This window comes from Cydia fagiglandana, chromosome 19, assembly GCF_963556715.1.
Source record: "Cydia fagiglandana chromosome 19, ilCydFagi1.1, whole genome shotgun sequence".
NCBI classification, from domain to species: domain Eukaryota; kingdom Metazoa; phylum Arthropoda; class Insecta; order Lepidoptera; family Tortricidae; genus Cydia; species Cydia fagiglandana.
In genome coordinates this window covers 14875364-14891139 of record NC_085950.1, presented here as the reverse complement: position 1 = coordinate 14891139, position 15776 = coordinate 14875364, and the positions used below count along the sequence as shown (strand labels likewise).

The 15776-nt window shown below is 36.6% G+C and overlaps 1 protein-coding gene across 2 annotated transcripts; it reads left to right on the top strand.

The window, feature by feature from the left end:
- The first annotated feature begins 854 nt into the window (after positions 1-854).
- Positions 855-14931, top strand: LOC134674079 (MRG/MORF4L-binding protein). 2 transcript variants are annotated; one of them, XM_063532134.1, is made up of 5 exons: positions 855-1282; positions 1370-1462; positions 10781-10894; positions 13864-13965; positions 14805-14930. In XM_063532134.1, exons 1-5 carry the CDS (start codon positions 931-933, stop codon positions 14909-14911), a joined length of 768 nt encoding a protein of 255 aa, XP_063388204.1. In that variant the 5' UTR covers positions 855-930; the 3' UTR covers positions 14912-14930. The 2 variants fall into 2 exon arrangements, with proteins under 2 accessions (XP_063388204.1, XP_063388205.1); XM_063532135.1 differs by lacking the exon at positions 1370-1462 and having other exon boundaries at positions 14805-14931.
- The last annotated feature ends 845 nt before the right edge of the window (positions 14932-15776 follow it).

Genomic DNA, 15776 nt, shown 5'->3' with positions numbered 1-15776 from the left:
AAAATTTGCTCCGCCATCCGCCACAGGGCTGCCAGATCGTATAATAGGCTACGAAACTCGTATAATGAAATTATTTTCGTATACATGTCGTATAGTTGGTCAATCGGTATAATTGGATACGAAAAAAACACCGATGTCAAACTACTGTCAATGCTTCAAAAAAACAGTGTGCCAATACTGTTATACGATTTAATGGAACGGCAACTACTTAAATACACGTCAACGTGGGCTATAACTGCTAAAATCCAAGTTCGCAAATTGCGGGCATCTTTCTCTGTCACTCTTATTACGCTGTCATTAGAGTAAAAGAGAAAGATCCCCGCAATTTGGGGGCTTACCGCAAAACCCGAAATTCACCAGTTATTAAAAAATCGATTAAAAATAATAGTTTTTTTTGTACCTACTCTCTTCTTCTTCCTCGCGTTATCCCGGCATTCTGCCACGGCTCATGGGAGCCTGGGGTCCGCCTGACAACTAATCCCATGATTTGACGTAGGCACCAATTTTACGAAAGCGACTGCCATCTGACCTTCCAACCCAGAGGGTATAAACTAGGCCTTATTGGGATTAGTCCGGTTTCCTCACGATGTTTTCCTTCACCGAAAAGCGACTGGTAAATATCAAATGATATTTCGTACATAAGTTCCGAAAAACTCATTGGTACGAGCCGGGATTTGAACCCGCGACCTCCAGATTGCAAGTCGCACGCTCTTACCGCTAGGCCACCAGCGCTTTTTTTTTTACCTACTCGTATAATGCAATTGAATTTCGTATAATTGCGGGCACAGGATCGTATAATCAAGATTTATGTACTGGCAGCCCTGATCCGCCATGCCCGTCGTGAGCGCCGTCGCCGCGCCGTGCCACTGTTTTGTTTTTCTTTTTACGAAACCTAAATTACGAAAAACTATCTAAATTTAATAATCAATCATGGTGTCCAGTGAAGAAGAAGTAGAAGCAAAACCAGCCGATATAGTAGAATGGGACGTAGATATGGAAAATCAGTTATTTTACGCCATGGCCAACCACAAACCGGTCGGCATCAACAAACATTTCCAGATGGCTTGTATTTGGGAAAAACTCTCAAATTCAATAACGAAAGAGATCTCCACGCAAGATATTTGGAAGCACTTAGAGTCTCTTTATGATATATCTATGCTGGATGACACGGAACCGATTCCGTTTCCAAATCACGAGGTTCCATTTAGTTTACCCGAAAGCGAGTTTGGCACGCTTATGAAGCAAAAATCTAAGGATGGTCCATTATCTGACGACGCGGAAGGTAATAATCTACATCTAAAGCATAATTTTAACCTGCAAAGCTTTACTATTTTATTATAAATTTACTCTTTAATTTAAATTGATTTAGCGACTCGCCTTGAAGCCCGAAGCCCCTCTCCAAAGGTCTCGACCCCTAGAAGCAGTTCGCGGGGCACTGCCTCTAAAGATAGTACTCCAAAAGGTAGCAATCATTTTGTTTTTAGTCATGCCATTGAAGGATCACCATTGATATTCATTCGATGTCGGTAGAAGGCACTTGGGGCAGGTAGTGAGGGGTCATTTTGTTTATTTTGAGTAGATCGGTAAATTGATTCTTAAGTTTCTATCCGATTCAACACTATCTTCAATTAATACTTACAAATTACTCTTTTATTTTGTTAAAATTTATATCAAGATGTTAATTTTGTTTGGCAAAACCAGAGGACCCACCGAGAACACCAAAGTTCGCAAATTAGGGGCATCTTTCTCTTGTCTTGAGTGACAGAAAAAGATGCCTGCAATTTGCAAACTTCCATATTCGCGGTAGGCCCTAGAGAGTAGACATCAACAACATCAGAATGTTGGAGTGTGTTGAAACTCATGGAATAAGCTAGAAATAGGCACCTATGTTTAAATTTTAATTATAATTTGTGTTTTGTATGAAATCCCCTAATTGTTTGTACGTATATTATGACTATGTCAATATCTGTATGAATGATTCTACTTTAAAATGTTATTCCTGCATTTTATATGTTGTTTGATAGACTGAACTATCAAAATATTACTTTACTTGTACTAGAAAAAAAATGAATACCAAAGTTACATTATAAATGAAGTTGCAAATATGAACTTTGTTATTGTCATTTGAGTTTCTAATAAGTCTGGCTAAGGTTCAAATTTGCATGGAATGGAAAAAGCATGGCTGTACTGTATAGTCTGTATGATTAGGTATTTAAATAAAAGTAAACAATGTGTACATTTTCGGGTAGTTATAACATTATTGGTTGACCAACCAATTACAAAACCACCTGGATCTGTCACTGAATGACCAGACTTTAACCTACAGTACCGGTCAAAAGTTTAAGTTCACTCTGCGAAATAAGGTTATCATATGTAATTATGCTCAAATATAGAATATGTTTTGAATTTCAAACGTTTAATTGTTTCCACGACTACCAAATAACAATAAAAATACCTCTTGGAGGAATCGTTTTATGTTATTCGGAAAATTTGATCCATTTAATATTTTTGTTCCGTATTTCCTATGAGATTTCGTGAAGTTAGAAATCATTTAAAATGGGTCGCAAAGCCGATTTTAGTGTCGAAACTCGTGCTGTTATTGTAACTCTGTCAAATGAGGGCTACACGACGCGGAAAATCGCTGAAAAAATGAAGGTTTCTCAAACCGCTGTCGTGAGTACTTTGAAACGAAAACAAAAAACCGGTCTTAATTGCAGTCGATCTCGATCAGGTAGGCCAAAAGTCACGTCTAAAAGCGAAGACCAATTTATTTGCGTGCAGAGCAAACGCCAACGTACTCTAACTGCTCCAGAAATTTGCGAAGAACTCAACGCCACCCGAGAACAGCGAGTATCGGTTTCGACAGTGCAACGGCGTCTGCGAAACTATGGTCTAAAAGGTCGTATTGCTGCCAAAAAACCCTTGTTACGTAGTCAGAATAAAGTTAAGAGGTTGAAATGGGCCCAGAAACACAAAAACTGGACGTCTGAACAGTGGTCTAAAGTTTTATTTTCTGACGAATCGAAGTTTGAAATTTTTGGAGGGAGACGTCGTCAATATGTTCGACGACAAGTAGGCGAACGAATGATAAAGCAATGCGTGATGCCAACAGTGAAGCACGGTGGAGGATCAGTTATGGTCTGGGGATGCTTTGCGGGTGATAAAGTTGGTGATCTCGTGAGAGTCAATGGCATAATGGATAAGAAAATGTATCATAACATTTTGCAACGTCACGCTTTTCCATCTGGAAAACGGATTGTAGGCAGAGGTTTTGTTTTCCAACAAGACAACGATCCCAAGCATACGTCGAAGTTGTGCAAAAACTACATTTCATCCAAAGAGAACCAAAAAGAATTAAAATATATGGATTGGCCTCCTCAATCGCCCGACCTCAATCCGATTGAGTTGTTATGGGATGAATTGGACAGGCGTGTGAGAAAAATGCAGCCAACTAATAAAGAACAGCTTTGGGAATACCTATACATTTGTTGGAATAAAATTTCGACATCAACACTGCAAAAACTAATTACACGAATGCCGAAAGTGTGTATGGCAGCATTGAAAGCAAAAGGCGGATATTTTGAAGAGTCTAAAGTTGGCAAAAACTGATCTTTTTTATTTAATTGTGGTTTTAAATTAGAGAATTACCTTTAATTTATTATGTAATAAAAGATTATTAAATACTTTTATTAGTACATTGTGTTATAGCTTCATTTAACCGAATTTACAGAGTGAACTTAAACTTTTGACCGGTACTGTACATTATTTGATTGTGTACTGTTTTCATCTACCCTCTGGTATAAGGAGCCATTTGAGGGTAGATATTGTTTACTTTAATTTAAATACCTAAATATACAGAGTATAGGCCTAGCCAAGGAGGGGCGAGACAGTATCTTGCCCGCAAGATAGACTACACACCTTTTACTAACAATATTAATTAACACGTTGATTGCCAAGCCAAAAATGGCGAACATACCGAGATGGCCAACGAATGTCGAATAGGTAAATCCCTTCTATAGTGGCCAAAACGAATGCCATAAGCCAATACGCTACGGCCACCATTTTGCGGCGCGAACAAAATTGTATGGCTTTATCACGCGACATCACGTCATCGGCCACAGGGTAATGAACTGCACCACGCGACGTCGCGTGATGTGGCAATCAACGTGTAGAGGGTAGTCTACCTTGCAGTCCGGATACTGTTGCGCCACTCCTGTGCCAGCCCAGCTGAATGGACTTTGAATGGTGCAGGATGTGCATGATGTTTTTAGAAAGTGATTTGTTTTAGGTATGTGGTGAGGGGGTTAATATTATTTTCAATATAATGACGGGGACAAATAAATATTGAAGAAAAAACCATGTAGTTAGCTCTATGAGCAAACCAAGCAAGACTCGCCAGTCCTTTTAAGCTCTACCTATTAAACAACTGTACCGCTATTCGGAACCTAATAATAATATTGAGAGTGGCAACACTGTTGTCGGTCGTATTGTCCTTTTCTAGCATATACGTCCCTCTCTCTCCCACACTCCCACCACAGCAGTTTGCTTTTTTGGCGGTTGTCGCAAAAACAAATTTCCAACTCATTGGCTTGCTGTTTTTCCACCTGGAAGGTCGTGAAGCTAAACTGCTGGTGAGTTTTTGAATTTGTACCTCAGTTTAGCTGACTATATTGAAAAACAGTTTCTAACGGCTTTTGCCGTTCGAAATAAATATTTAAATTTAGTGTCCATTAAACTATCTAGCAAATAAAAACGATCCGGAATAGTAATGTGTAAGTTTTCAAAGGCTGCCTGCGCGCACCGTGGCTAATGAAAATACTAAAACACATAATGTTAGAAAACACATCGAGCTGGTAAAGCGTGCACTTGTCACCATTAGAATTTAATTAATATTATACCTACATTAAGTCTCTTCTGAGTCTTATTACTTATTACTTTAAATCTTTGTGTGTCTATAATAACGGTTGAAATTAGGTATAACACTTAACTAAATGGTGATGTGTGGAGGCATACCCTTCAGTTTTCAAGTGATTTGTGTTTTCGAATACGAAAGGATCGGATAGTTAATACGTGTTACGTAGAACCTACGTATTAAGGTAGAAGCTTATAGACGTGTAGGGTTTATCTGTCCAAGTATCTATCAGCAACTTGTCGGTTTATCCCGTTCCGGGTTAAATATAATATTACAAAATATTTTTTTTGGTAATATACTTGCTGATAAATAACGTGTACCCGCTTAGGAGTCGACGAAGCCCCGCTTCGCGGGACTTCTATTTCCGCTCTGAGGGACACAAGGTAACGAACAAACCTACATCGCAAGCATTGCATTTATTTTTGTGGAAAGTGAGTACTTCGGCAGTACGTAAACTTAAGTCTGACTAGATAAAGAGAGAGATTAGCATGGCTCTGCGCAAGAATGACATGGAAATCCTTAAGTATTTCACTCCTTATCTACCAATTTATATCTCTCCAACTAGATCTTTGATTTAAAAAAAAAAAAAAAAGATGGTTAAAATGTAGGTAGATAGGTATCTCTTTAAAAAAATAACAGGTACTAACAGCTTAAAAGAACTCTTGCATGTAGTTGCTATATGTGCTTGTATTATTTTGGATTTGAATAACTTGATTATTCATTATATATGTAACTATAGGTACATACATCTTTAAGCCTACCTACCTACCTACATAAATAGTACCTACACTTGTAAACGTTTTAAATAAAATCGGAAGCCTGTGACTTGAAAGGGCATTAACGATATGGGAATGTTTAGATTGATTCATTGACGAAGACGCATGGTTTGCTTCATAATTTCAAATTATATTCGCTAACTGTAGAGTTAAAGTTTAGTTATGGCAAATCTCGTCACCGTGAATGACACTTTCTAAAAGTGCCTATTAAAGTAAATCCTTTCCCCTTGTCGAGCGAAGAACTCTCAACTAAGGGAATATTACCCATAAACTTCATTTGAATGATATTCTTAAGCTATGTCTGTTATGGTTCCATCTGCGTAAGGTGTGCCTAAGAGGATCTTTTATGCAGGCACAAACTAACGTCAAGTTATTTGTGATGAAACCAATATGTTGTGTACCTATTTAAGCCTGCGCAAGGCTGCCATATTTCCACCTGCGTAAGGTGTGCCAAAGAATCTTTGATTCATTCACAAACTGATATCAAGTTATTGATGATGATATTACAACCTATAAATATAAGCCTGCGCAAGGCATGTCAGAAATTAAATGATATGGTCATAACACAGGCGAGCGAGTAGGCCACAATCATAAAAATATAACAAAGATGAATATGTAAATACATCCTTTTGGACAAAGGACAAGTGAAAAGGGTTCTAACAAAATAATGTTCTGGGTAAAAATCAGTCGAAATAGGCTTCGTTATTCGAGGTTTCATTTTTGTGTATTTTTGTTTTTGTTTATTTTAAGGGTCCCGGACACCCTATTGGCTAAACCCAAAATTGGACTAATTAACATTTCTAAAATTATAATATAATAGGTATAAAATAACCTAAGATTCCAGGCCTATCTCGACTCATTTTTATTTTAAAGATGAAAAAATCTTTGCACCCTAATATAAAATTGTGGTCTGGAGACGCTAAGCCTCATAACGTGGGTGGCATGGATAATACTAAGAGATTTAGTCACCTAAATTCGACCATAAGCCCAGGCAGAATATTGATATTTAGAATAAGGTGTGGTCAATCCTCAAAGGTCCAGATAATCTGTGGACTCTAATTAAATCAGGCTCACTTAAGCTCACGACACAACATAGCTTACGGTTCAATTCTGAAATAAGCTATGTTTAATATCACTCATGGTGTGAAAATAAAATTACAAGAGCACAAACAGCCTGCTCAAGGTGTACAAAGGGTTCCGTTTAGCGGCCCTATGAATATCTAAAAACCTTTGAAGTCTATGCCTGCTATGACAGACTCGAAATTAATATAAATTATATTTGCCTCGAGAGCACTAGTCTTTCAGTTAACATTTTTACGAGTACCTACCTATGTAGGTACACGACATAACCAAGGTTACCTATTTAATTATTATATCCCTGACTGGCATGGTATAGGAAAATTGTCATGTGCTGCACAAGCATGTTGGAAATAAAAATATACAAAACTGACCAAACTGGGCGTTTATGAATGCTTTATTTTACACCCTTATGTCTGCCTTGTGAACCTTGAGGATTCGAATCACCTTGATCGTAAGTGCTCCTATGCACAGATTAAGTTTATTTTAAACTACCCATGCACTAATCTCAAGGGCACGTGCTTCTATGCACGGACCAAATATTGTTATCACTTAATTCACTTTTCATTATTCGTCATAGTTTGATACTATACGTTTAACAAATGTACCCACCGTAGAATGTAATGTACCCAGTCATAAGGTTTTTAATAAACAGTGAATTAATGGTTTGCACGAACGATTCTAGTATAACTTCTGGGCGGTCACGTCTAGGGCATGACCCTCTAGTTCTCAAATTATACAAAATTATAGCATTGCGATACTGTTTGCTTTGCACAATGTGAAACAGCAGCAAGCCTTGCGAAAAGGCGAAGCTATTTTGAAAGGCGAGTACTTTTCAAAAATACATTGTAATATATATAAATATGTTTTTGTCGTGGAACAAGTACACCCAAACAAATGCAGTCATTTATTATAATCTGTTAGCAAAACTCTGCAAAAGAGTTATATAGTCTGTCTGTACAGTGTAACTTGAAGGCATCAATGCACATGAATCTCTTGAAACATGGTGGATCAATTAATTTACACCCCGTCTGTGTCTTGCTCCTATTACCAAATCCACAAGTTAAGGACCTCAACCTATATATAGGTACCCTTCTTGCTCGAGACCTGTAAAAAATGTACACAATAATTTCATGCAGTCAAGTGTCGGAAAACTAGGTCCACACACTTAGCGATATCGTGAATATATATCCAAGAACTCTGTATATTGCCTCCCAGGAGGCGGGATGTTATTAGACTAACCTATAGTAGGTAGTAGGCCAGAGATATAGTATACAAAAGTACACTGGCCCAAATTAAGTAATATTATATTTCAGAATATAAAATAATTTACAATCTTGCTATTATTGAAATATAAACAAGTAACAATTATCCTTAGTTCATAAGGAGGATAAGTATACCTAAATATCTAATAGATTCGACAAAGTGTTGATTCTAGCATTGGATAAAATAGCTCCCTCTTAAAGGGCCTCTGCGCTGTTGGCTTTGGGGCCACAGGCGCCCGGCAAATGGTAATAGGGAACCCCCTGGTTTCCCACAGCAAATAATGTAAAATCACGAAATAAGCACATAAATTTGTATTTCGGTTAAAAGCACCTATGCGATGAGCTAGGGTTTCGAATTAAGTATCTGATTCCTTATAATTTACACACTGAATAGAGAAAACTGAATATTCAGAATTAAGCAATGTCTATGAATAGTTTACAGAAAATTAGCCACTTTAGCGGTCAGAACCAATAAAGTTTTAAGGCTTATGTCTACCAGTAGGCACCAAATAAAGTAAACCACTAAGAAACTACTCTTACTACATATATACAAATTTTTGAGTAAAATTAAGGTTATGATAGCTAAACATGAATTTAATTAGAATGACTCTGCAAATATTATTGATAAAGTTCTGTAGCAATTCTACACAAGAACACCACAAAGCGTCATAACTAGTGCCACAGCGCAGTGAACACATGAGTGTTGTGGCTTAAGCTCTCATAGTAACCTTCACAATTTTAAGCAAGGTTTATTTATGTACACTGACTTGCGTTCTCGTTAGTAAAGCGTTTAAAAGGGTTAAATGCATTTTATAGCTATAACTATAACCTATAATCAAGTATATGGCTTACAGTCATTAAATAAATTTAGTGATTCCCTATGACATTTCAATAAGTACCTAATTTTATTAACTCTGTTTGTGGTGATAGTGATCTAACGAATAATTAAAATATTCGTCTACTTAATCCCGAGGGATTCTGGAAATAAGAAATGTCCTGTCCTTGTTATATCCCTGCAACTGCTTACCTTACTATTATAGATAATTATTATCAAATTTGATAATAATTGCGACTTATAAATAAAAACTACTCTAGTACTTTATTATTTTTATCTTTTCATACTTGAATTACATTACTCCTTATAACAGATGTGTATGCTCCTTGAAGAGTAGACTGACTTATCACATCTTCTTTTACCTAGTTTTCACATACATTTAAGTAATTAAGTATAGCACCCTTGTGGTGACTCACTTATTCGTTTTGAACATTTATAAGTACATTAAGTACGTATATAAAATGTTAAGTTAGTATCATAATATAATGGAATATCAAATTGTATGCTTTACTAAATACCTCTCTCCTCACAGGTGTTAAAATAAAGGGTGTACTGCATAATTAATTAAACACTCATAATATAATAATATTACATATACATAATAAGTACATGTATAATCACATTGGCTTGGCGTCATCCCACCACCAGGCGATAACAAACACGTCTCAATATTATTATTAGGTTCCGAATAGCGGTACAGTTGTTTAATGACAGCGTTTTACACAAAAATAAAACGCTAATTAAATAACTTACCCTATTCGGAACCTAAAGTTTTAATCCTGCCTGGTGTAAATATGTATAATTTTGAGACAATGAGTTGGAAATTTGTTTTTGCGACAACCGCCAAAAAAGCAAACTGCTGTGGTGGGAGTGTGGGAGAGAGAGGGACGTATATGCTAGAAAAGGACAATACGACCGACAACAGTGTTGCCACTCTCAATATTATTATTAGGTTCCGAATAGGGTAAGTTATTTAATTAGCGTTTTATTTTTGTGTAAAACGCTGTCATTAAATATTAAGCGCCCATGAAACTCGGTATGAAGAAGAACAATTTTTCATGTTTAATTGTCTCTGATAACTATAAATGTTTTAATCTCATAAAAGTAGGTTTATAATTATTTGTTTGAGGGAGTATTCCACGGAGGAGTGTCCCGTACAGACGCATTTTATTTCCTGTGTTGTGACTTCTCGGCATTTAAAGCAAGCGATTATTTTTAGGCGCATTTTTTTTGACCATTTGTCATAGAAAATACTCTTATACCTGCAAATGTTCAGAAAATTCGCGCTCGTACGGGACAATGTTAGACAATTTCATGGAATACTCCTGAGGTGTCTTGTTTGTGAGATTAGTTTGATATGTATCATTTGAAATTAGTTCGATATAAATGTGTATAGGAGAACAATTTCAGCTGTGCAAAATTGAATAACAATATCTTAAAATTTCATCTTAATCATCTTATTTTATCTTTTAGACATGGAAAAGCATAATGTGTTGTTTATACTGGCTGAGTATTCAAACATTTGAACATGTAGTAATTGTTAAAAGAAACCTTGAAAATTTAGCTTGCAACATAATGTAAGGTTTACTCGGCTAATTCCGAATGTCGAAAACTGTCGGATAATTCTGAAATGAGACTTTTATTATGATGGAATTAAGGGTGATTTTCATCTGAATTTCGGAATTATCCGACAGTTTTCGACATTCGGAATTACCCGAGTAAACCTTAACTGCAATTATTATTTAAATCTTTGAATATTTACTTCGATTTAGAAATTGGTGTCTAAAAAAGATCTTTATGCACTTCATTGATGAAAAGAAGAAAGTGTTACCATAATGTGTATTAAGACCTTTTTTCCTAAGAAAAACAAATAAACCTTAAAAAGAACAATATTTAATGAATGTTTGGTACGCAGTGGTGCCGGCAGGCCGCAAAGACAGTGCGTCGGCGCAGCCAAAGTCTCGCAAAGAGAGCGGCAGTTCGCACGCCTCCACGGACACACCTAGCATCAAATCAGAGAAGGACTATGGTGAGTTATAATGCCAATCAAAGAATTAATAATTGTGCGAAATTGGTGGTGGGGAAATACAAGAGACAGCAACGCACGATATGGTTGGGACAACATCTTTATGTTATGTGGCCGCTGCTGCCTTATGCAAAATATACTATACCGAACTTTCTCCTCACGTGTGAAAGTCAACACTGACATTGGCAAATTCACCCTGTCCAAAATTGCAGGGTGTAAAAGCCAGAATTTAAAAAAGCCTTAGCAATATGTCCACACCCACTAGGGCGTCGTAGGGTCTTGTCGCTAAAGAGCGATCACTTCCAGACAACCTATGGGTAGTGGAGACAAGGCAAGGCAAGTACATAGTCATAAGAACGGATTAGTTCTACACTCATCTATATGGGCTTATTTTCAATGCAAAACATAAGTCAAAATCTTTCCAAAAGCTTATGCTGTGATTATAAACGCAAAAATAGGTACTACAGTGAAACCTGGTTCATTGGCACCTGGATAAATGGAAAACCTCAATAATTGCAACCAAAAGTCCGGTCCAGTCCCATAGCAAAATAGGTTTTTAAGAATAAATTATCTATATAAAATTTCCTCCAAAAAACATCCAGAACACTTTTTTCTAGGATCGATATTTCAAGCGATATTAAAGGAAGAAAGTTAATTACAATCAGTTCACAGGTTACTTTTTTTTAGTTTTTCGTAAATAACTCGTAAACGGTGGCCCGTTGCAAAACAATATTCTACATAAATATTAAACATAAAATTGTCCACAAAAAAGGTTCTGTACACTTTTTCGCTACGATCAATATTTAAAGAGGTATTAAAGGGGGTAAGTTAATTATAATCAATTTCCAGGTCCATATTTTTAGGTTTTCGTAAATGAGACGTAAAATAAGGCTCATAGCAAGATAAGTTCTTAATGTTCTTGTAAATAAATAATCGATATAAAATTTTCTACGAAAAACATATGGAACACTTTTCTCTTTTTAGGGTTCCGTACCTCAAAATGAAAAAAAAAACCGGCCAAGCGCGAGTCGGACTCGCGTTGCAAGGGTTCCGTACATTACCCAATTTTTAACAATGTATTTTATACATATATGTGAAACGCGAGTGAATTGCCTTTAAAAAACCTGTAGGGATCGGTTCAAAAACTAAGTAATGTCCGACACGCGCTTGACTGCATAATTGTAATAGGTTTTCCTGTCATCTATAGGTTCTATTCTGTATATTTTTTCAAAATTTTAGACGCAGTAGTTTCGGAGATAAAGCCCCCCCCCCCCCCCAAAATAAAACATTAAAATACAAAAAATGACCGTCCCCCCCTTTATCTCCGAAACTACTGGGTCTAAATTTTGAAAATAAAACAAAATAAAATAGTTCTTTACCTATACCTATAGACGAAAACCTAAAAATAGGAACCTGGAAATTGATTATAATTAACTTATCCCCTTTAATACCTCTTTAAATATTGATCGTAGCGAAAAAGTGTACAAAACCTTTTTTGTGGACAATTTTATGTTTAATATTTATGTAGAATATTGTTTTACAACGGGCCACCGTTTACGAGTTATTTACGAAAAACTAAAAAAAAGTGACCTGTGAACTGATTGTAATTAACTTTCTTCCTTTAATATCGCTTGAAATATTGATCCTAGAGAAAAGTGTTCCAGATGTTTTTTGGAGGAAATTTTATGTAGATAATTTATTCTTAAAAACCTATTTTGCTATGGGACACCGTTTACGAGTTATTTACAAAAAACTAAAAAGGGACTTTAAAATTGATTATATTTAACTTACCCGCTGCTTTGTCTTTTTAAATATTGATCCTAGCGAAAAGTGTTCTAAATGTTTCTTGTAGGAAATTTTACGATATTATTTATGTATAAGATTTTTTTATACTATGAGTCATACTTTTCAAATTATTAACGAAAAAATAAAAACAAGGAACCTTAGAATGTATTATAATTAACTTTCCCTCTTTATTATCTTTTTAAATATTGATCCCTGCCAAAAGTGTACTGAATCTTTTTCGTTCAAAATTGTATGTAGATTATTAACGTCTAACAACATTTTCTGATATTGGCCACCGTTTATGAGTTATTTACGAAAACCTAAAAAACGGGATCTTAGAAGTGATTATAATTAAATTTCCCGCGTTAAATCTCTTTGAATATTGATCCTAGCGAAAAATTGTACTGAATCTTTCTTGTAGGTAATTTTATGCAGATTACTTATGTAATAGAACATTTTTTGTTATGCACCACAGTTTAAGAGTTATTTACGAAAAACGAAAAAAAGAGACCTTTAATGTCAAATATCTCACTTCTGGTCAAGATTTCGATCGAGCAACCGGCAAATTCGGGTTCAGCGGGGTCTAATTAGGTTAAAAAATCCGGTTGCCAAAAAGTAATATGATTTGCCAGTCGCATCAAGAAGGAGAGCGATTTTGAATTTTTTTGTCTAGTCTATTATATCTCCATCCAGAATTTAATTTATTTATTGGGTATCTATCACAGCCTGTAGTAGGTGAAATAGTTTTGATCAATAAAAAACAAAGTATGCTTTTTACATTCTAATAAAACTTTCTTCTACAATTCAAGAGAATTTTTTAAACCCAAATGATAAGAAAATAAAGTGTACTGTAATTAATGTAGTGTAAAAGTGCAAGTATAGACAGAAGCAATATATAAACCAGAAACCCAGAACGTAAGCGTGTAAATCAGTTTAAATGGTTATTTGCACCTCCATAAAAGAAATTTGTCAGAACGCAACCTCTATTAATGAAAACCTCTATAATTGACACAACGATTTTTTGAACCTCGTTAATTGACACGACCTGCTTAAATGAAAAACCTGGTTAATTGACAAAAACTGGCCGGTCCCTTGAGATTGCAATTATCCAGGTTCCACTGTATTAGGTAAATACTGACTAAAATGTTTTATTTTTTTATAATTAATAATTGCTTTTGTTTTGATAGATCGAAGACGGGACTCTCGAGACTCCAATGCTTCTGGTCCCCGGGACAGCTCTACTGGCAGGAAATCTACGTCGCATAAGGAGAGAGCCCCGAAGAATAAAGGTAATTAGTCCAATTATAAACAAAACACATTCTGTGAAGCGTCAGTACTGTCTTATCGCTCTCCGCAATGGGGTTAGCCGGTGAATTTTACAGATGGCGCTAGCAAATGTTTTTCTGTCAATACCTAGAATTGTGTCAATTTCTTTTTTTGTGGAATTTTATGGCCTGGATCATGGATCCCTTTTAAAGCCAAATGTCAGAAAAACTAGAGGTGGGGAAAACCGTTGCTGGCGCCATCTATGCAAACCTCTGACAGTTACCAACTCTATTGTCAGATCGTTGATATCGACAGTTTCTGACAGTATATATATATATATATATATATTGTCAGAAACTGTCGATATCAATATATATATATAAATAAATGTATGTGTATATATATATATATATATATATATATATACATTAACTGACAGGTTTCTAACAGTACTTTTAGGGCCCCCCACATCTGGCGTCTTTCGAGCGTCGGCGTCTACAATTCTATGGCCGACGTCGACGCAATGTCGACGCAGCGTCGACGCAACTGCGCAGCGACGTCATTTTCCATAGCGCTGGACCGACGCCGACAGACGCCGACGCGCGAAAGACGCCAGACCAGATGTGGGGGGCCCTGACATTTGTAAAATTTGAAACTAGATGTTAGAATGAGCACATAACTTAATAAGGGTGGTATTCCACCAGTCCAATTTCTTTGTCCAATGTCGTTGCGTCTCACTCTCTCATTAAGCAAAATGTGAGATGCAATACACATTGGACAAAGATATTATACAGATGTAATGCACTTGATTACAATTAGCACTAGCTGAAAAGGATTCCTAATCGTATACGTGACGTTGCAGGCTGGGACTCGCCGCTGGCGGACGAGGAGGGCGGGCGGCGCGGGCGGCGGCGCGCGCACGCCGCCACGCCGCCCGCCGGGCCCGCCGCCAAGCGCCGCCGCGTCTGAACACACACCCCACACCCCACACCCCACACCCCACCGACGACACCTTACAACTTTTAAGGGGCCCACAGATTACCAGTTCGCCGGACGATATCAGCCTGTCAGTTAATCGCTGTAATTTTGACTTATGTATTTGTAGGAAAGGGATAAAGCATAATTTAACTAATTCAGACCTGTAAAGTTTTATGAAGTTTTATGGTTATAGTCATTCTGTTGAAGTGCGAAATAGCACCTTGAATGACGTCACGTTGGAATCGAAAGTAGCTGGAACGTTGTATTCCTTTGAAAGCAGTTGTTGAGCTACTTGGGGTGGTATCCCACCTGTCCGGTGTCATTACGTCTCACTCTCTCATTAAGCAAAATATGAGACGCAATACAATGACAAAGAAATTGGATAGGTGGAATACCATCTAAAGGTGTAGATGGAACGTAAAGCTTGTATATAAATTATAAAGTAAGGACGCTAAGCACGAACAAATTTTTACATTGCCCCGCCTGCTCATATACATACATATATAATTATATTGCTGTCCCGCCCATAATGCCGGCGGTCATTGCCTTGCTTAACCTTACTTTTAATACTAATTTTGACTGTGTCAGTCACTTCTTTAACATTTGTAAGGAAAGTTTCCCCCAACAATACCAAGTAGGTAAGATGAGGACTAGAGAATAACAACAGCTGAAGTACATAAGAAAATTATGATAAAAATAAATCTTAGTTTTGATAAATAAATAAAGCCGAGTTAAGTACCATATTGCAGTGTATTATTTACTAAGGTCTTCAAGACATTACTACCTTTAGTACTACAGTACCCTAAAACCCTAATTAATTTGGCCTTAGTCGGCTTAGAGGATATAACCAACGGAG